The sequence below is a fragment of the Denticeps clupeoides genome, chromosome 8, assembly GCF_900700375.1.
Source record: "Denticeps clupeoides chromosome 8, fDenClu1.1, whole genome shotgun sequence".
NCBI lineage: Eukaryota > Metazoa > Chordata > Actinopteri > Clupeiformes > Denticipitidae > Denticeps > Denticeps clupeoides.
In genome coordinates, this window is record NC_041714.1 from 3,319,273 (window position 1) to 3,339,508 (window position 20,236).

The 20,236-nt window shown below is 44.5% G+C and overlaps 1 protein-coding gene across 5 annotated transcripts in view; it reads left to right on the plus strand.

Annotated features, from left to right (window-relative positions):
• The window catches only part of LOC114795692 (collagen alpha-1(XIX) chain), a 118,987-nt gene that overhangs the window by 89,696 nt on the left and 9,055 nt on the right, over window positions 1-20,236 (plus strand). For all 5 annotated transcript variants that reach the window (XM_028989256.1, XM_028989260.1, XM_028989257.1 and 2 more), the window contains 19 exons: window positions 409-450; window positions 2,722-2,826; window positions 3,069-3,122; window positions 3,763-3,816; window positions 3,930-3,983; window positions 4,682-4,735; window positions 5,914-5,958; window positions 6,779-6,829; window positions 7,378-7,413; window positions 8,616-8,642; window positions 10,171-10,224; window positions 11,023-11,067; window positions 12,471-12,515; window positions 12,619-12,681; window positions 13,249-13,284; window positions 14,858-14,902; window positions 16,886-17,047; window positions 19,127-19,193; window positions 19,510-19,647. In XM_028989256.1, the coding sequence (XP_028845089.1) occupies window positions 409-450; window positions 2,722-2,826; window positions 3,069-3,122; window positions 3,763-3,816; window positions 3,930-3,983; window positions 4,682-4,735; window positions 5,914-5,958; window positions 6,779-6,829; window positions 7,378-7,413; window positions 8,616-8,642; window positions 10,171-10,224; window positions 11,023-11,067; window positions 12,471-12,515; window positions 12,619-12,681; window positions 13,249-13,284; window positions 14,858-14,902; window positions 16,886-17,047; window positions 19,127-19,193; window positions 19,510-19,647 (1,177 nt within the window). The remainder of the gene's footprint in view (window positions 1-408; window positions 451-2,721; window positions 2,827-3,068; window positions 3,123-3,762; window positions 3,817-3,929; window positions 3,984-4,681; window positions 4,736-5,913; window positions 5,959-6,778; window positions 6,830-7,377; window positions 7,414-8,615; window positions 8,643-10,170; window positions 10,225-11,022; window positions 11,068-12,470; window positions 12,516-12,618; window positions 12,682-13,248; window positions 13,285-14,857; window positions 14,903-16,885; window positions 17,048-19,126; window positions 19,194-19,509; window positions 19,648-20,236) is intronic.

Sequence of the window (20,236 nt, forward strand, 5' to 3'; positions counted from 1 at the left end):
AGGAAGCATCCTTTTGAGCAAGTATGCAGGAAAATGACTGGAATGCTTCATAACATTCACATTTTTACAGCATTTATCAGACACGCTTATCCAGAGCGACTTACAATCAGTAGTTACAGGGACAGTCCCCCTGGTGACACTCAGGGTTAAGTGTATTGCTCAGGGACACAATGGTAGTAAGTGGGGTTTGAACCTGGGACTTTAGGGTCTTCTGGTTCATAGACCAGTGTTTTACCCACTTGGCTAGAACCATAACTCCATGAGTAACTCATGTAAACACTTTAAAGTACTTATCTCATTTAAAATAAGGTCAATATAGCTGTCTGTGTAAACCACAGTCACTGTGAGAGAATGCATGCATCTTGCCCAATAAAAAAACTCGTGATAATGCATCATCTTGTTTTTCAGACAGCACTGCCGATTGTTGGAGATGTGAGCACTTTGCTGAAGGTAAAAAAACTCACCCAAACTTATTTTTCTAAATCTGTGCAGATGCCATTACTCGTGGATCAATGTGTTTTTGCGGTAATGAAGATGAAGTCACCCACGGTTGTTGTTTTTCACTTCTGTATGTCCTTCCTTAGTCTTGAATGACACAGAAGATGAAAGAGCTGGTTACTAAGTAATACTTCACTTGAGTGCGGCAGAAAAGTTATAATTACCCCCCCCCCAAACCCCCTCCGTATTTTACACTGGCTTCAGGAAGTAGCGGGAAAAAAAGGTTTTCAGTGAGTAGAGAAGTTTGTGAGTCTTCTTTCTGTATAGTTTGGCTCAAGTACATATCAGTCTCTGATTCAGCGACAGCCCCACAGCGCCTTCCGCAGGATCCAGCCGAAACTGCAGCTGGAAATGAAGGAGAGTAGGTGGGAAAGGGCAGAAATGCTGGCTGCAAGTATATTATTCAATTCAGCATGGACAGCGGTGATCAGACTTTAGAAACCGGCTCTTGCCCTTTGTCTGCCATCGTCTGTCTAAACTTGCATTTAATTCTGGGCCTCCGTAAATGTGTTGCTCTTGTCTCCGCTTCCTCCGCCCCCGCATGCCTCTTTTCTTCATGCGCAACATGCATTCAGTCGGAGCACAATTACTGTTAAGACTTCATAAATGTCTTTCTGTCCAACGGATAAAGGCTTGTCTTTGGTGCAATTGCTGCAGAAGGGGGTAGGAAAAAAAACAGTCACAGATGAGAACAGCATCTGTCCATTGGTTGAGAGACTGACTCGGGGTAGATAAAAATTTATCTCTTGCTCCGAGAAGCAGGCGCACCGTTTCTACACTTTTTAAAAAAATGGAAGAGATCAAAACACGATCAAGTCATGAAAGAACAAACGCCGCTGGTGCTCCGACTCCCTTTGAGTAGAGCTGAGGTTGATGATGAGGGGGTGAAATGACTGGAGTTAGACAAGTTCGCATCCTGCATTTTCATGGAGGACCCTGTAACTATGACAACTGCATAAACATCAGGAATGTCATATAATGTTGATAGGCCAACTTTGGATCAGCATGGGATTGTATGAATGTATTTTGTCAGGCATTGACGTATTCAAATGATCTGACATTGTAAATGCGCAATTGATTTTCCATTTAAGACTATCTAGAAAACTCGTTCCGGAGACCACAAGGGGCCAATATGAAGTCTATACCAAAAATATGCTGCTAACCTGATGGTCACAGTTCAGTTCGAAGAGGAACATCATATTTACTAATCAGAAGGGTTAATTAGTTTTGGCCAGGGTCATGTAAGCCAGAGGCATCAGCTACTATTGTCATCAGTTATTCTTGTGGTGCAGCTGAGCAGCTGAAAGAATATTTTTCACTTTTAACACCTGAAATCCTTGAGAATTCCAAGCTGCACAAAGATTTCATATTCCTCCCCTGGCATCTTTTGAAAGGGTAAATCCTCCCGGCTGCAGCGCTATTAATTTATTAATTTATTTACTAATTGACAGTAACGTGTCGAGGGGCAGCAGCGCCTGGTGCGGAGCACACTTAGCTCTCCACTTATACATCAGGTCAGGCTAATGCACCAGGAAAATGGTACCTTAAGAAAGCCCAGCTGCACCACCATTTCCCAGGATGTGAGATTTCACACCGTGTCCCCCCGTGTTCAAGATAGCTGATTATTAGAAACCTTTGATCATTAAAAAAAAATAAAAAATTAGCGCGTTGGCTGAAGAGGTCGTAGATTTCCCCCTCATGCAGGCAACTCAGATTTCCTACACTTATTATAATGGTTTGAAAGTTAAACTCCATGAACTCAGGCCTGTTTGCTCTCCTCACCCCCACTCAAATGGATATTTGTGCTGCAAATAAGTATTATTGAAAACCAATTGTTGGCTGTGGCGTGTTGAGGCATTTCATGTTTACATGTGAATGGCCAATGTTTCACAGGGCCATGGCACACGGCCTGCCTTTTTCAATGGCTAAATATGCTATTTAACATCACGGCAGAGATGCAGATTAAGCGGAGAAAGCTTCCTTTCATACCTACCATGTGGCAAGGTTCTTCCCCCTGAGGTCCACCACCCCTGCATGACTGCATCACTTCCAGCTCTTTACTAGCGAAGAGACCATTACAACTCAGGACGAACCCTGCCCTCTGTACCAGAGGGGCACAACAACAGCCTTCCCACACTCGGTCAGCCAACAATGGTTTTCCAGTACTGATGTCTGACCCTGCTGTGTGTGTGTGTGTGTGTGTGTGTGTGTGCTGCTTGGCAGAATGCCTGCAGTGTTTGCCAGATGAGAGTGCCAGGTCTGCCTGGGCAGAAGGGTGAAAAGGGATCACCCGGGTTGCCAGGAGTGCAGGGCATCGATGGGGAGAAGGTAGGAGACACGCCCCCACACAGATGCCCATTATCCGGCCGTCATTCAACCGTTTCTGCTGTCGTCTGCAAACACACCTTTAAACGCTTGTAAAGCCACATGAACACAGCACTCAATTGAGTCTTTAATCAGCCATCAGAGCATAAAATGATTAAAGTGAACGATAATAACAACGATTTGTCTGTATGCAGTGAAACAAATGGTTTTGTGAGTCTGTGTCTGTAATTGATCTCTCTATTCAGGGCGATCAAGGCTTGCGGGGTCCTATTGGTCATCCAGGCAAAGAGGGTCCCAAGGTGAGAAATTACACAGTCAACAAACCAATCAGATAACACAGCAGATGCTAAGGGACACAGAGTTACAGGGATCATCAGACAGCAAACGAAACACAGCAGGAAACCTCAAATGGCGATGGGAACACCGCAGGGTGCCATTTTGACTCTAATCCCCATATCTACAAACAGCAACACCACATTGAAACAGGCAATAGTACCGATCAGAGAGCGCACTTTCAGACAAACTCGTTTGAGGGAAGGAAACATGGCAATAAGTGACATCTGTCAGCCGCAGAGTGAACAACAGAACCTCCGCAGCGCTGATCGGACCAGCAGGATACATTCAAAACGTTCGTATTTTTCATCTCTCTGTGAATCTGTCCAGTCTACAAAGGCTTTTAGATCTCGCTGGTAGCAGTGATGCAGCTGTTGCCATGGAAATGACATGAATTATATCGACACCGAACCAGCATTTAATAATTACGGGTATATTGAAAATCGCAAAGCCCAGGTATAACACATGAGATTGCGTGTCAAATAGAGGCCAGCAGAGATTGATTGGGACTCGGCAGGTAATAAAAGTGGCTGAAATAGGGGAGAGTCAAACAATCACAACAACAAAAACTAACCCTTTGAAGTCTTTTTCTATTTTATTTCTTAGGGAGTGAAGGGGGAAAGAGGCTTCCCTGGCCCAATGGGTGAGAAAGGAGACGAGGTGGGTATAAAGTGATGAAAGTCTCATCTCGAAGCGTTCACACACATGCTCGTGCACAGATGTGCCTCCTCACCCGTGTGTTCCCTGTATCAGCCGTCTCCTTCCCTCCCCAGGGTCCCCCTGGCGCGTCCGGAATCCCTGGAGCAACTGGTCGCGCTGGTCCGCCGGTGAGTAATGCATTTCCTCCTGTCAACACTGAGAGGCATAATGCCGGTATGTTTGGCTTTCCACATTTTTAGTCGATTGTGGTAGTTGATGCCATTTTCACCATTTTCTGACAATTTTGTTCCGCTGAAATTGAAGTCAAGCATTCTGCAATGGCCCTCATAATGCCCAACCTTTCCACAGCAGAAAACTGGTAACAGTGTCATTCCATGTCTCTCCATAATCAATATCATCCGTTCAGAATGTTTCTTTTTCCTCAGTGAAAGCAGAAAGCAGGCCAATGGCCAACACATTGGTTTTGTTCAAATTCAATAAGTGAAAATATAAAGCTTTTTTTATTTTTTTTTTCAATAAGTTGCTGTTGTCTTACGTTTGCAGTTTAGATAAAAAATAGAGTGCTGGTAGGTGATGCCAAATATGTTATTTTGGTGATTGTCTGTTTTGAGTCATCTTATGTACATGAAAAAATACGCTGGAAACAAATTGTTTATTTGCATTTTCTCATTATTCTTTTCATTAGCTGGGTTTACTTTTATACTTCTTAAACACCAATTACTGAATGGGAGGTGCATACAAATATACAAATATTATTGATTATTATTTATTATGTTAACTATTTATGCTTTTATTATGTTATTATTAAAGTTTCCACTATAAATTAAGTTAATATTTAATTTCATGGTTATTTCTCTCTTTCTAGGGTACTATTGGCAGAGCTGGTCAGACTGGGACTCCTGGGGCAAAGGGTGAACGAGTATGATGTTACTTTAAATTTCTTTACCTTCATAAAAGCATATATGCATCACTGTAGTTTGACAAGCTGTGGCAGGAAAACCCTTCAGATAGTCCTGAGAATGCCACAAATTCAGATTCCTATAGAATACTGCAGCCCTCAGTCCTCTTATCAGCGATATTATCATGTAGTTGCAGAAGGAAACACGGCCTGCATTTTCGCACACCGCCATGCAGTTCACCGTCTTCTCATCTCTGGTAAAGTTCAGTAATGAAATTCAGGGAGCCGGCATGCAAAGTTGAGATTGAATATGTCTTTTGATGAATTGGATAAGCACTCAGCAGGCCCCTACAGTCCCGCAATGCAGCGGCAAAGAGAAAGGGTATCGTCCTCCATCAGTGGAGAGGCCGTGCTGGGGGACTAATCCAATAGAGCCAGTGGTTCATTCAATCTCTGCACACTCACCTACACACAAACACGCGCCAGCGCACTTTCCCGGCCCCGCGCCCGAGTCCGATTATAATTCATAGCACAGCGGAGCCGTTCACAATACAGCACTGTGCCTCCTACAGTGCAGCCCCGTTGCAGCAGAACGGGGGAGGGTGTAAATGCACCATTCAGCAGCTATTTGCATGCAGTTTGAGGAATTTAATGAAGCTCTCCACTTACTGCAGGTGAGCTAATGAGGGGAAGTGAACGTATATAATTAACATGTTGCTTACTTCCTGTGTCTGACCTGTGACACGGATGTGAAATTTATCCTAGGCAGAGACATTGAGATGGAGGGGGACGGCAAAGGAGTTTTAGCATCTTTTTCAAATGGAGACACATGGTTGCCGAGGCTCTTATTCATGGGAGCAACATGCTTGTGGTGTGTCCCTGATGCACCTGTGTCTGGACAAGTTTTTTTCAGGGACAGAGAGTGTGAAATCAGTCACAACCGCATGAAAATGCACAGACACACAATTCATCACGTGGCTGGAGTTTAAAAAATTTGCACAAAATTGTATTTTCAGTTTGTTTTTGAGTGTCTTATTAAAAAAACAGATAATATCCCCATCAATTCAGATACATTCATTCACTATTCATTCATAGTTTTAAATATACATTATAGCTTTAGTTTTAAGAATGAATCCTGATGAGTTAATTGCAAAATGTTTATACATATTATTAATTTAGTCCTTCTTCTTTGTGTCCAGGGCAGTGAAGGCATCCCTGGACCACCCGGACCTCCAGGCCCACCTGTGAGTGAACACCCATTTGCGTACAGAAATAATTGAATACTCTTAGATACTCTGTATGTGCTCTAAATGAAGAAATCGCTTCTCTGGCTGAAGGTTACGCCAGGACAGGGGTCAGAGATGTTTCAGCCTGTCCTGTCCAACATCCAAATTTTTAAGAGCGGCCCATCTTATCCACATTAAGTGTGTCCAGACATCAAAGGCAGCCGATTAGATGGGGAGATGAAAGAATGCAAATGCATTGATATGCAGTGGGATTGTTGGAAAGTGGCCGTGCCGCCGCCTGCTCTCCGCCAAGAAAAAAAAAACACCTAAGTAAGACATTTCAATGGTGGATCTATAACTCATCAGATGTCTCCTTGAACCTTCCCTGCCCCCTGTCTCATCCCTGCTCCTCGGTCTCGTAAAGCCAGGTCTGGACGCCGGCCTTCCGCTCCGAAAAGGCCACGGGCAGCCTTGACGCCTCTTCCCCCCAGTAAACCCTGCGTCTGTCATCAGCGGCCGTAAAGATGTTCCGCCGATAAGCCTCCAGCGTTGCCTTTCCGGTGATTTTCTGCCGCTCTGAGCTGCGCTTATGCCTGGTCGATACGGTGCTTTATATTTTCACAGGGATCAATGAGTTTCTCCCCCGTAGCAGTGAAATAATCTGACCCCACAAAGTCAGCTAAAACAAGTGCAGCCATTCCTCCTGATTTTGGTGATTATGATGCGGGCGGGGTATTGATCTGCCTGGCAGTGCTGGTGTACTGTGTGTGTAGGGTATTTTTTTACCGCCCGGCAGGATGCGGTGGTCTGGTCAAAACAAGATTTTTTTTTTTTTAAGGGCGCTCCCTATCCAGAGGGCAATGGGATGAGCAGCCTGTACAAGTTGCAGGTAAGAGCAGTCTCGCCTCAATCACCGTCATTTCATTTCAGCCCAGAACAGGTTCTGGCTGCCAGTTGACCTTGTGTGTGTGTTTGTAACTTTTTGATGACTTTTCCCCCTCTTACCATGCAGTTTACCCCTGGCCAATAGATTGTTCACATTTTCTTTGTCCTGTTTTGAATGCTTTAATGTGTTTCCTGTGGGAGAAAAGAGAGCCGGAACACACAAACACTGTCATTTTATTTGTGTTTAAACCCCCATGAGCCTTGCTAGGAATTTTGGGACAATGCATTGTTCTTCTACACGAACATTACATTGACAGGGGTAGTAGCCTAGTGGGTAACACACTCGCCAATGAACCAGAAGACCCAGGTTCAAATCCCACTTACTACCATTGTGTCCCTGAGCAAGACACTTAACCCTAAGTTGCTCCTGGGGGACTGTCCCTGTAACTACTGATTGTAAGTCACTCTGGATAAAGGCATCTGGTAAATGCTGTAAATGTAAATGTACATAAATATTTTTCTATTTCTTTAGTGATTAATATTTTTTCACAGAGTGGAGGAACTAGTGCAGGACAGCCTGGACCTCCAGTAAGTAATGTGTTCCTTTTGTTTAAATATCAAATGTCTGTCTTTTTTAATGTAAAATAGGTGACAGTCAGGTTGTGTGGTAAATTGGATATGACCGAGCCTCCGCATTAGCCCAGAAATACAGGTGGACAGTGTAAACAAGCAGAATTCGTCGGGTTTCTATGGGAACGCATGCGGCATGAGGCTAAGTGGCCCTGACTCCCATCCAGGTGCCCAGGAGGCAGGCGTTGTAATGGAAAGCCATTGAAATGCAGAGCAGCCGCCGTGCGCTGGCGCAGCCGTCTGATTGGCTTATTAGGCGTGCCACGGCCAGCCTTATCGCCCTGTCTGTGATCTGGCCCTGCCATAACAGACAAGCAGGAGCCATTTCCTTACTGCCCCCAAGGAGGCGGAGGTAGAGTCCAAAACACCTCCCTCCCACATTCACCTTATCAGCAGGCTCAGAAAAAATAGGCACTCAGCCCTCCACCGGGGGAAGAAAAAAACAGGCAAGGACAAGTGTCGACACTCCCAGAGTGGGAGCCCAGAGGGTGACCTAACCCTGCGTGAACCCAGTATGAAAAAGTGGCCTCAACCCGAGTTCCAGCCAAGAGATGAAAAATTCCAGTTGACACAGTAAAGCATGAAATCGTTATTTGGTCCAAAATGTCCGTATTATAAATCTGTTCCATCCATTTTCCATACCTGCTTGGGGGGTGTTCAGCAAGCTGAGGGCACGGGGAGAAACAGCCCCTGAATGTGGTGCCAAGGGAAAACACCCACTTTCACTATCACTCATACACACACACACACACTTCCTAGGGCCAATCTAGACAGCAGCAATTCACCTAACCGGCATGTTTCTGGCGTGTGGGTGGAAACTGCATGAGCACGGAGGGAACGTGCGACCCAGGCCATTATATAGATATATGTGTGTCTGTGAATATATAAATAAATAACGTTCACATGATGCAGATTTTGCCATTCACGAGCTGATGGGATGAGGCAGGATCAACAGAAAAAACATAAATCTCGCTTGTGCAAATTCATTTATTTGCATTTCTTTTTGGATATTTTTTGGATGCAAACAGCATTTTTTTTTTAATGAGGAGGTTGCCTGTTATTATTAATATATAATTAAAGAAATCTTAAACGCCAAGCAGACCTTTCTAATGGCGCCGAATTTAATTGAAAATGTAATAATCTCTTTATTTTATTTTCAGGGGCCTAAAGGAGATGAGGGGACAGTGGTGAGTCTTTCTGAATCCTGATCTCCGTAATTCACTTTAATGAAGTGGCACGCAGGGGCCTTGCTGCTGGTCGGCCTCCAGAAATACCCGTGCGGTTTCGCGGCTCGCATTCGATAGCAACATTTTCAACCGAGCGAAATTCATATCCTGCTTCAGAATAATGCACAGTGGGAGGGGATCACACTTGCACCACCCTTATACCTTCCATCCACTTCCCGCACCTGTGTTATCTCTCTCTTTTTTTGTTCCGGTGCAGAGCAATTTTTCACCGCGATGTTAATTTGACATTTGAATAAATAGTCCCGGAGCTCGAGAGCTGTAGCAGAATTGGCCCGATCCGTCTCGCAGCTGATCCACTGCCTGCTTCCTGACAACGCGAGATGCACTCCACTATTCATGGCCATCTACATGTATGGCAATTGCCGTCACCGTTCGGCTTCGTCTGCGCCATGGCGCACAGGAGCCGGGCTTCCTGACTGAGGGGAGAGTAAACTGCGCTCCTTTCATTTTTTAAGCCCCGTACTGGTTTTGACGTTAACAGGAGAGACCGGTTTTTACATTTTTGGGGGGAAGTTACATGTGAATAAATGGTTGTCGGCTCACCTGCCAGAGAAGCTGCCGCCGCCACCGCCGCCGCTACCAGGGGACGACATGGGCTAAATAACAAGAAGTCGCTCGCTTAATCTCTCTCGCTCTGTCTATCCATATCTCTCTCCATCTGCCCGTCAGGCTGTCCGTCGTTCTACTCGCCGGGCGTGGCGAGTGTCTGGGAATGGGAGAGTCAGTTTTGCTGGTATGGTTGTGGGCATGTAGAAGACGTTTTAGGATATGAAGAGCAAAGGAAGATGGAGGCGGAAAGGAGGAGATGGGGCCTTGCTGGACACCATTGTGGCGTATTGTCGGGGGCTGTGAGAGCTGTCAGTCATCCCTGCGGAACTCCTGCCTTTTTAAACTTTGTTTAAAATGGAACATCATTCACGTTCGTCTTCTGAATGATGACGGCATTAAAAATGTCTGGCTTGGTCATTGGCTTATTAGCAATCGTTCGTTTCCGGTGTGTATTTATCTCTGTAAATCCAGGAGATATACTTGTGAACACTCCCTATTGTGCTGTGTCTGTTATTTACTGCCTCGACTCCCTCTGTCTCTCCCTCTTTCCGTTTCTCTTCGTCTTCTCCCACTCTCCCATCTCGCTCTGTCTCTTTTTCTTTCCTCATCTTTCTTTATCTCTTTCACAATGCACTGAAGGAAACAAAAAAAAGAGAGGAGGTTTTACTAATCCTTTTGGAGTATGAAACATGTATAATGATACTACATTGAAGGAATTTGTGTCAAAATTGTGCATTACCCTGGCTCTCCGTCTCTCTCCTGCTCCGAATCTTCGGTCGTTTTCTGTGACTCCTTCTGTCTCGTTGTTTACCTTATTCTTTGTTTCTCACTTCCAAGGCACGCACACACACACACACACACACACTTTGTTGTTACGGTCTTGCTGCCCTGCTGTTGAAATACTGTGTCTTCTTGGCAGGGAGAGCCGGGTCCCATGGGATTGCCTGGGCTGGAAGGACTGCCTGGTGCCAAGGTAATCTGAGAGAGAGTCTCTCATTCCACCACGAACGGTCCATATTATATGGCGGTACCATAAGCTCGCACTTCGAGTCTCAGCAAATGTATTGTGTGAGCGCGGCCCAATTTCCTGTGATGTGTCTTTAAGAGTTAATGGCGGGAGAGAGATGCTGCAAAACAGCACTTACCGTACCTCCTCGTCTGAATGCTAATGTCTGGAGCAGTAAAAGCGAACCTCTGTGTGACAGCCTGAGTAGGACGCGTTCTGCGGTGACATCAAACGAGCTCTCCTCTCTGGAGACCCCCTGTCAAGATGCAGTAGCCACATCGACCACATGGCAGCCTGCACGGATGTGCCGAATTAAATAAAGAGAAAAATAAAAGATGGAGGAGAAGCGAGAGCTGCAATGCAGAACTGTTTGTTTGGGTTGGTGCACAAAAGTTCGGGACGGGTTCATTAATTCATGAATCCATGCAATCACCTCTGGGACCAGGGGTGTCCCTGCTCAGGCTGTGCAATTTACAGCTTCAAACAGGACACGGTGGAGGAATTTCTAAAAGAAAAAGGAAGGATTTTTAGGGCCAGAGAGCTAGCAAGAGGTGGCTGTTTCTTTAGTCACGTGTGGGGCAGTTGTGGCCTAGCGGTTAAGGAAGCGGCCACGTAATCAGAAGGTTGCCGGTTCGATTCCTGAGCCGCCATGGTTGTGTGCACCGTGTGCTGTGCTGCAGTGTATCACAATGACAATCACTTCACTTTCACTATCAAAATGCAATGTTGACGTGTAAAAACAAGTGTTACCTGTTCTTTTTTTAGGGAGACTCGGGTATGCCAGGTCCTCCTGGAATACCAGGACCCCAAGTAAGAATTTTACAGCTTTTCAGTGGCTATGTAGCATGTCATTACAAAACATACATTTATGTCCAATTGAGGAAGGAGGAAGGATGTACTTGCAAATAAAAAAGACTGGGACTTGCACAGGTTGTGTATTAACAGAGAAAAGGTGAAATAAAGTGAAGTAGAAATTATCTCATATATTGAAGAAAATAAGGTTCCCAGCCTCCCAACCTTGATGGAGATGGTTTAGCATATATGAGAAGGCAGACAGAAATGGGGGCAAAAGGGGGCACATGGTGGCGACAGAGGCAGGAAATTGGTAAGATGCTCTGGATTACTGTTTTTGTCATGTAACTGGATTGGACTTTGTCAGGCCTCTACCCTAAAACCTGTCCAACCTGCACACAAACCCCCTGACCACGGCAAAAACAGCAAAAAATCAGAGTTTAATCAATAAAAACATGACATTTACCTCAATTGGATAACTTAATATTAAATATAGTAAACAGTAACTCTTCTCTCTATTTCCTATACTAACAAAACTAATAAAGGTGGCCCAAGTAATAAAAAAATATCAACGAGCTTTACTAAAATTGCTGTGATTACATCAGTATATGAAAGGAGAAACTGGTTGAGTGCAGAGTTGGGTCTTCCAGTCGGCTCTAAGCGGCAGACAGGCTCACAGTGGTGCAGGTGGGAGTGAGGAAGAAATTGGAAGAAGAACAAAGGACTAAACCCCCACTGACTGTACAAATATAGATATATATTTTTTGTTGCGTCATCTAGTTGTATCATAGCGTCTCATGAGTTGCTATGATTTTGACGACAGAGATTTTTTGCTTCATCAAAGCCTCCCGCTGTTGTGCAGCTGCTTACTAGAGATGTAACCGTCTTGAAAAGTTAGGCCCGACCCCAAAAGTATTTAACCTGATCTGAGCTTGACAAGTACAGCTTGAGAAAAAAAAGCTCAGCTATAATTAGAACTGGCGGCCAATAGTGGCAGGAGTCTGCAAGGACTATTGTACATATATGTTTTGTTGTTGTTGTGGTTTTTTACATTTAGTAAATGCATTTTGTTTGTGTCAATAGCAGTAAAGCAAATGTAGACAGACTTAGTAACACGTAGCTAATATACGCATAATCTGCAATTCAAATTCTGAACACATTATGCATTAGAAATTCTGATATAAATTACATGCTAAATGCCAATCACACTCAATCTCCAGAAAGTATAGCATTCACAGTAAGAAGGTGGTGTTTAACACTGGTCTAGCATGCCATACTTCACCACACAGCACATTAGGACGCAGTTAACGCAAGCGTCACTCACATCGGCAGTGGCCTGGCTGTAGTAGCATTAGTGCCGGGGAAATGTCAGCTCGCTGGTGCTTTAACGAGCGCTAACATCCATCCTGTGTGACTGACAGGGGAAACCAGGGCCACGCGGCGAGCCAGGGATCCCAGGCGAGGCGGTGAGTTTTTTTTACCGTCTGTCTTCCTCCTCGTCCGTCATTCACAAACACACTCCACACTGGAAATGTACAATTTGGGTGGGTGTTGTTTATTCTCTGGCAGGGGGAACGAGGACCCCTGGGAGAGACGGGATTCCCCGGGCCGGAAGGACCGCCGGGCGCATCTGTGAGAATACAATCCATACACAGCTTCCTCTACCACACTACTAACATGATTGATTGATAGATGACTACTGTATTGTCCCAAATCTGACATTTGTCACCAAAATATGTCTGAAAAGTGGTGTCATTTAATGTTTGTGGTCTAGGCACCAAATAAAATTCCTGATAAAAAAGTGTCCGTAGGTGTAAGTGTATGAGTGTGTGAGCATGTGTGTGTGTGTGTGTGTGCACGCCCAGTGACCAGGAATTGCCTCCAGCAATAACAATTAGGAATAAGCGGTAATCGATAGTGAGTGAGTGTGTGTTTTAATTTGTCTTTTAAAGAAGAGTAGAGGCATCGTCTTACATTCAGGCCAGTATGGTTCATTTTTACAGTAAATCATTTTCCTACGTTTTTTTTTCACTCTATAGCTCAGAGAGCAGCAATTCTCTTATTGCAGTAAGCATCATTAGTGCACAGTTGGGCCATCTCATTAAGTATGGAGATTACAAACAAAGCAACTGTAACTTCCAGTCACACTGTTTAACACGACGAGATTGTCTCTGACTCGTTCCTGGTTCCTTTCGGCAGGGGCGGCCAGGGAAAGATGGGATTCCTGGATACGAGGTGAGGACAAACGCCAGCGGACCCAGGATTTCACTTCCATTTCATCACCTGTTTATCTTCATTTACTCCCAGGGCTTCCCGCAGCCCTCCTCATTCAAAGGGGCTTCCGATATTAAGCCCACATAAAACCCAGGGCTCTCCTCTGGAGTTAACCTGTGTAAACGTGGGCGAGGGGTTGAACATTGAGGCAGAGGGGCTTTTGGGTAAAGAACTGTCCTGCCAGCACCAGTGCAGCGTTAATATTAGTTATCAGAGCTTTTAATGACAAAGAGGGCATTTTCCCATCCTAAATCAAAACATTCATGCTTTCAGGCAGTCCTAAAATGTCTGTTATTGAGGGCAGTAGACTATGAATAATACATGTAACTAATTAAAGGAGAAAGTCCTAAACTGAACCAGATCTGCGAGCCTCTGCACGCATAATTGTGTATGACAAGCTCCCCTGAACCTGCGTCTGTCTGCACCCACTGACAGATCTATCAGAACGAAGAAGTGCCCCACCACCAGCACCCCGCTTCTGAAGATTCCCCGTTAGATTAACTAAGATAAAAATACGAGCCTAGGTGTGTGAGTCACTTCTGCATCTGCGCAGCCCCATTAGCGGATGCACGAAACCCGAGGGGAGCTCTGCTTTTTATTTCCTCTCCCACGTCACAGTGCTCTGAAACGGCACGACTTTGCGACTGATGAGCGCTCAACAGATTTTCTCCCGCTCGGAACTCCGGTGGTGCAACAGTGCCATCTAGCAGGGGGAGGCATAACCCCAAAAAAACAAAGCCTTGTCTCGCCATCCTCCATAGGTCTGAAGGGGGGTTGGTCTGCATTTATTTATATATTTCTCCTCCACCGCACAGCCCAGGGAAACACAATTCAGTGGGCACGATGATGGATTTAAGCCTCCTCATCAGGCACCGGGGGATTGGGAGAGGCGCAGATGAAAGCGGGCGGGGGGAAGGAGCATCACGCAGAGGGCCGCCCTGCTGTAAAAAGCTCGTAATGTCAGCCTGTGTTTTGCGTGGCCCCTGCGACAGGTGTTGCTCGGTACCCTCCGCTGTTGGGGGTCGAGGGCGTAGACGGGCAGCTCGCTACGAGCTCGGCTGGAACAGCTTGGAGTTACTTGTTATGTAACAGATGTTGGTTTTTTTGACCTGTAGTCATACATTTTTGATACTTTTTTAGTTTTTACTAAGAATGCACACTTGTTTGGGTGTGTGTTTTAGTCATGCTTGTGTCTGCACTTGGTCATTATGTTTTTTTCCGTTTATATTTTTATGTGTGTGTTCTAGCAGAACTACAGTATGTGTTAATTTATCTCCACTGTTAGGGTGTGTGTGTGTGTATTTTCTTGTCATCAACTCAGAGCTGTTTTTGAGTGTCTGTGTGTAAAATGGCGGGAGTCTCGGGGGCCACCGCTGGCCTCTACAGTGGGAGCTGGGTGCTCTGTGTGCTGTGAAAGGGGGTGAAGGCTGCAGCCACTGGGTCGCAGCCTCATTTCCAGCACCCAATTTCTAATTTACTAGAATTACTAGAATGCAGTGACTAATTTCATTTTTTCTTTTCTTTTCCCTCTCAGGGAGCCACCGGTAGACCTGGAGAACGGGGTGCAAAAGGAGAACGGGTGAGGAAGTAAAATAGGGTGACTGAATAATAAAGTAACTATGGCACTGATTCCTGAGGTGTTAAGGCATTAATGAAAAGTTTTTGAACTCTTGGATGTTAACACAAGTGCCTTTTGCATACTAAAGGCAGTTTTAATATAATATATACATTTTTTTATTTAAAAGGACAGAATGTAAATTTCAGAGAACGTCTACCTCAACTCCATTCACATGAGTGAAACAATGTGCTGTTTAAGCCCCGCCTCACTGCACACATTTGTCTTTCTTCTCCAAATACAGCTAATAAAGAGCTGTAATTGAAATGTGCTGCTATATAATGGGCTACAAATCTGTGCGGGGCTGTGGCTACACACAATAAGGCCCATTGTTCAGGGTCACCTTCCATATTTCTGGGAAATATTGTGATCCATTAAAATGGAGATTTTACCCCCAAGGTGTTTCATTGGTTCCCTTAGTCTATTAAGTCTAACCACAGAAGTGCTGCTGATAGTAAAATATTTGTAATAATCATATATTATTATATAGTATATTATATTATCATAATGCTAAGTGGGGTGAAGGGCGGAGTGCAGGACATCATTAAAAAAAGAGGGTTTTTTAATAAACAAAAGAAAAACGGCACAATGGCCAGAAACACATACAAGCAAGCACAGCAAAGAACTCAACATCATGGTGACATGGTAAAAGCAGCACAGGGGCAGGAGACTAAAGGGAAACTTACAGTCATAACTTACAGGGCAAGTAACAGTTCTAATTTACACAAAACTCATAAGGACTTTTATTACAGTTAAATGGTGTCACCCAGTGAGTCATCATGGCATTACAAAATAAACCCCTAAAATAAGATGAACACCCTTTATCAAGACTAATTGAAACACCTTTTGTCACTGGGGCAAGGCAGGGCAGGTAAAAAGGGAACGCAAGCGCATGAAGGGGGGGTTTACACAGCTTATGAAAAGGGGATTTAGTAACAAAAGAGGCGTAAGGGCCAGACACGCAAAATATCAAAAACACAAACACTGGGAGAAATAACCAATGACCGGATGAGGACATGACACACAGGGCTGACTTAAATACAAACAGCTGCATACAATCAGAAAATCAGGGAGACAACAAAAACGGATCATGGAACCGGAGCACCCCACCCCACAAGTCAGAAATGTTATATTTGGCATCATCTAGTGGTAATGCACTTTTTGACTAGACCGTGAATGTAAGATGGAAACATTTTCATACGTGTGCAGATGGATTGGGGGCTTTTACTAGCACAAATATGCGTGTAAAAGCCCATGACACAGATAAGTCTGTGACATATATTGAGCAACAAAAAATTAAATACATGGCATTTTAATGTTACAACAATACTCAATAACAAAAGCAACTGGGCAATTTTTTTTATTCAAAGCCACAGGAAGCCACAGTGTAAGGATGAAAGAGCAACTGGTTGCCAACCCTTGCACTACACTGTTGTTTGCCTGACCAGCATGACATGCCAATAGCTGGATGGAATTATTTGATTTAAAAGTCAATTTTATGTATTTTTTATTTACTGCATCTAAATACATTTAAATAATCCCACATGGCTTCATTAAAAGTAATGTTTAGAGCTCATAGAAGCAGTGGTACCTTAGCAGTAGAAGGTCAAGAGGTCAAATGCACCAACCAGCAATGTGCACTGAGGTGCATCCTTTATCTTGGGTAATGATTATAGGTTTTTAGGAAATATAATTTCTTGTCCAGACAACAATAACATCATTTATTTCTCATATAGCCCAAAATCACATACAGAATGTCTCAATTGGCTTTGACAGGCCTTATAGGCCCTACACTTGACCCATTTAAACACAAGGAAAACTCCACTAAAACTTGAGAGAGAAGCCTTGAGGAACCCCCTTCCAGGGTAGAGTGGGAAAAAGTGCAGAAAAAATAGTCCAACAGTCCTTGTGTGTACCTTGAGTTTCTAATAATGTGATGTATTACAGGGGGACCCTGGGATCACAGGAGAGAGGGGTGTTCAAGGGGAAAGAGGTCGGCAGGGCGATAGGGGCCCCGCTGGACAACGAGGACCGATTGGACCACCGGGACTGCAGGGGGACACTGGGCCTCCAGGGCCTTTGGGATCACCGGGACCCCCGGGCCCTCTAGTATGTATGCCAGAAACGTTCTCTCTGCATTCAGTCCCCAGGCAAAGAGAATAATTTGAAGAGGGAAGTAGCTTTTGAGTGTCTCAATATTCATATGCACATGAAAGTCTGTTCATAACAATCAGTGGTACGAGTCACAGGTTGCCAGTAATTATCATCACCCCAGTCATTCTCTCTCCCCTGTCTCCTCTCTGTATCCCTCTCACTGCTTCTGGACTTTTCCTTTCTTTTGTTTTGCAACATGGGAAGCTACTTAGTCTGTGCCGTCTTCTGTCTCTGCCTCCCACTTTTAAATGCAGCAACCCATCGGGGGAGTGGGTAGGATCCGTGGGCGTCCAAGGAGCGCAGCACAGGATGGAAACATGCTTTTCAGCAGCACACAGGGGTTGCATAAGAGTCACCAGCATTTCCAAAAACACTCAGCTTCTGTTGTTTTCCACCAAAAATATTCCAAATGTCTCTAGGTGCCCTACGGGCACTTTTATGGGTGAATCTATAGGTGTCCGATACTGCTGTGTAGTAGACATTTTTGTAGGACTAGTATACACTTTACTGTTTTTTTACTGTACTTTTCAGGGCATCATTGTTTAGCCTGCAAAAGTCATGTTTGCAAAGTAACAGTTTATGGTGATTGTAGCCTAGTGGGTAACACATTCATGAATCAGAAGACTGCAACGCCACACATTCAAACCCCACTTCCTACTATTGTGTCCCTGGGCGAGAAACTTAAACCTGAGTGTCTTCAGGGCGACTGTCCCTATAACTACTATTGTAAGTGGCTCTGGATAAGGGCTTCTGATACGTTTGTGGCCTAATCAATCTTTATAATCAATCTTTATAATAATATACTAATGAACATGCAGGGATTAAAAGTTAACCATTTCAGGAATTCTTCCTTTCTTTTAACAATGTCCTTCTATACAGCAAGCATGTGTTAACATTGTAAACTTTATGTGCAATAATATCAGATCAAATACAAATCAAATACCGTCAAAAAGAAGAGTTATAAATAGACTGGATTAAAAACAAACAAAAGCAAATGATACGGACAGCTTGGAGATGGCTACTGTGGGACGAGTGGTTTAAATCATCCAGAGTGAAGAAGAAGGATGTGTGAGAGCTGCCAGTCATCTCTATGGACTCCTGTCATTTAAGTATCAGTTTAAAAACATTGTTACCTTCCTCTCTAAGATACAGATACAGATGACAAGCAGTCCTTTCTTCTTAATTCTGACAAAATCATTGATGTGGCTTTAGCATGTCCTCATTTACCTGGGTTTGGAACCGGCACCAACACACTGTCACCTGCATTCCCAGTGGCTGGGATTACTGGGTGCCTATTTTAATGAACTATTTATGTACTTTTTTTTCTTCTCAGTCCACTTAATTATAAAAATTGTCACTTTGAGCAGTGGGCAGCAGTGTGTGAGGACGGTGCTTTGCTCAGTGGCACCTCAGTGGCACCTTGGCGGATCGGGATTCGAACCGGCAACCTTCTGATTACAGGGCCGCTTCCTTAACCGCTAGACCACCACTGCCCCAGTGGGGAGCAGCATGTGGGGACGGTACCTTGATCAAGGAGACATCATTGGCACCTTGATGAATTTTAGGAATTTGAACCTGCAACCCTTTAGTTATGCGCTAGGCCACCACTGTTAGGTTTTTGGCCTTGAAGTTTTTGCAAAAAGGTGTGTTGGTAGTGTGTAACCAAACAGAAACTGTAACTTACAGGGCCAGTGAGTTGTTGTAACCAGTTTCTGGCCTCATTAAAAGATTTATTTGATATCTGTGGACCATTTGTGGGAATACTTTTTTTTTTTTTTTTTTTTGCACAGTTGTCTGTCTCTGCCAATTTATTCCTCCATCTAAGCTACCTCCCATTATGAATAGCATCCATGCTGAGATAGGTGGCAGGCAGAGAGATGATTATTATGCCATTATGTGTTATTCATCCCTTTATCTCCTAAGACTACCATTTCAACCATGAATAAAACATGAATTACTGCAGTTTTATAATTGCATTTTCTTAATCTACTGAACATGTTTTGCTTGTGTTTGTGCTGCTTCTTTCATTTGCAGAGTGATGCCTCATCTATGGAGGAAATTAAAATGCTTATCCGAAATGAAGTATTAAAGGTCTTTGAAGGTAAGTCTTCAATACACAAACATATATCTCACACTGACAGGAAGAATATAACTTTCCTTTCTATTAGTTCATTGGTCTAAATTTCATTGGCATCTTGTGGTGCAGAAAGGTCGCTCTTCAGGAGATTTGTCATGATTAGTGCGACTGGAAATCAGGCACAGACCTTGGGGGTCTAAAAGATGAGAATTGTGTAAGACTAGTTCAGTTAAAGCATTAGCGAATCATTTGTACTTTAATGATTGCAAATTAGAATGGTACATGACTGCTTTGGAAACGTTCTCATACAACCGATGAATTGTTCCCTCTCTTTGTCCAGAGCGGCTTTCCAGCTACGCTCAGCAGCAGACACCAGCGGCCATATTAGCAGCACAGGTGCGACAAGGCCCTCCAGGACCCCCAGGCAATGACGGATCCCCAGGACCTCCAGGGCAGGCTGGGCCCCCGGGCCCTCCGGGTAGGAAACTCCAGATTCCTGCCTAAATGCCCGCAGAGCTCCATGCCATCTGCCCCATAGCTACTTACACACTCTGAAGAGCGAAGCACTTTGTAACACTTGATGGACGTTTGATGCTCAGTAGAAACTGTGGAGTGCCGTGTTGTGTTTGTATGTGATTGTATACTGTGTTAGTGTAGTGTCTGATCGTGTTGGGTGTGACGGTTTATTAGCGCTATTCCTGCTCCTGTCTGGTCATGGTCACATTGCTCGGGGCAGAATGAGCCGTGAAATATGAGGCCCTGGCTGTGATCACACAGCACTGACCCCAGCTTTTAGTGGGAAATGAGCAAGTCGGAGGAAAGCGGCTAAAGAAACTGGAAAAAGTAGCGGCTTCTGGAGCGGCAGGCAGCATGTTGGGGGGATGGCCTGAGCGTCATGAATGAATCGATTGAAACTTTGTTGCAAGGATTCATGGGTGTTTCTCTCCCGGTAGCCGCATTTATCAATGCGGCCTGAGGGGCAGAGGCCTGCGAAGCGGCTGAGGGTTCAGCGCGACACGCGGGAACATATGAAGACAAATGAAGAATTGGCCGAGAATAAGCGAATG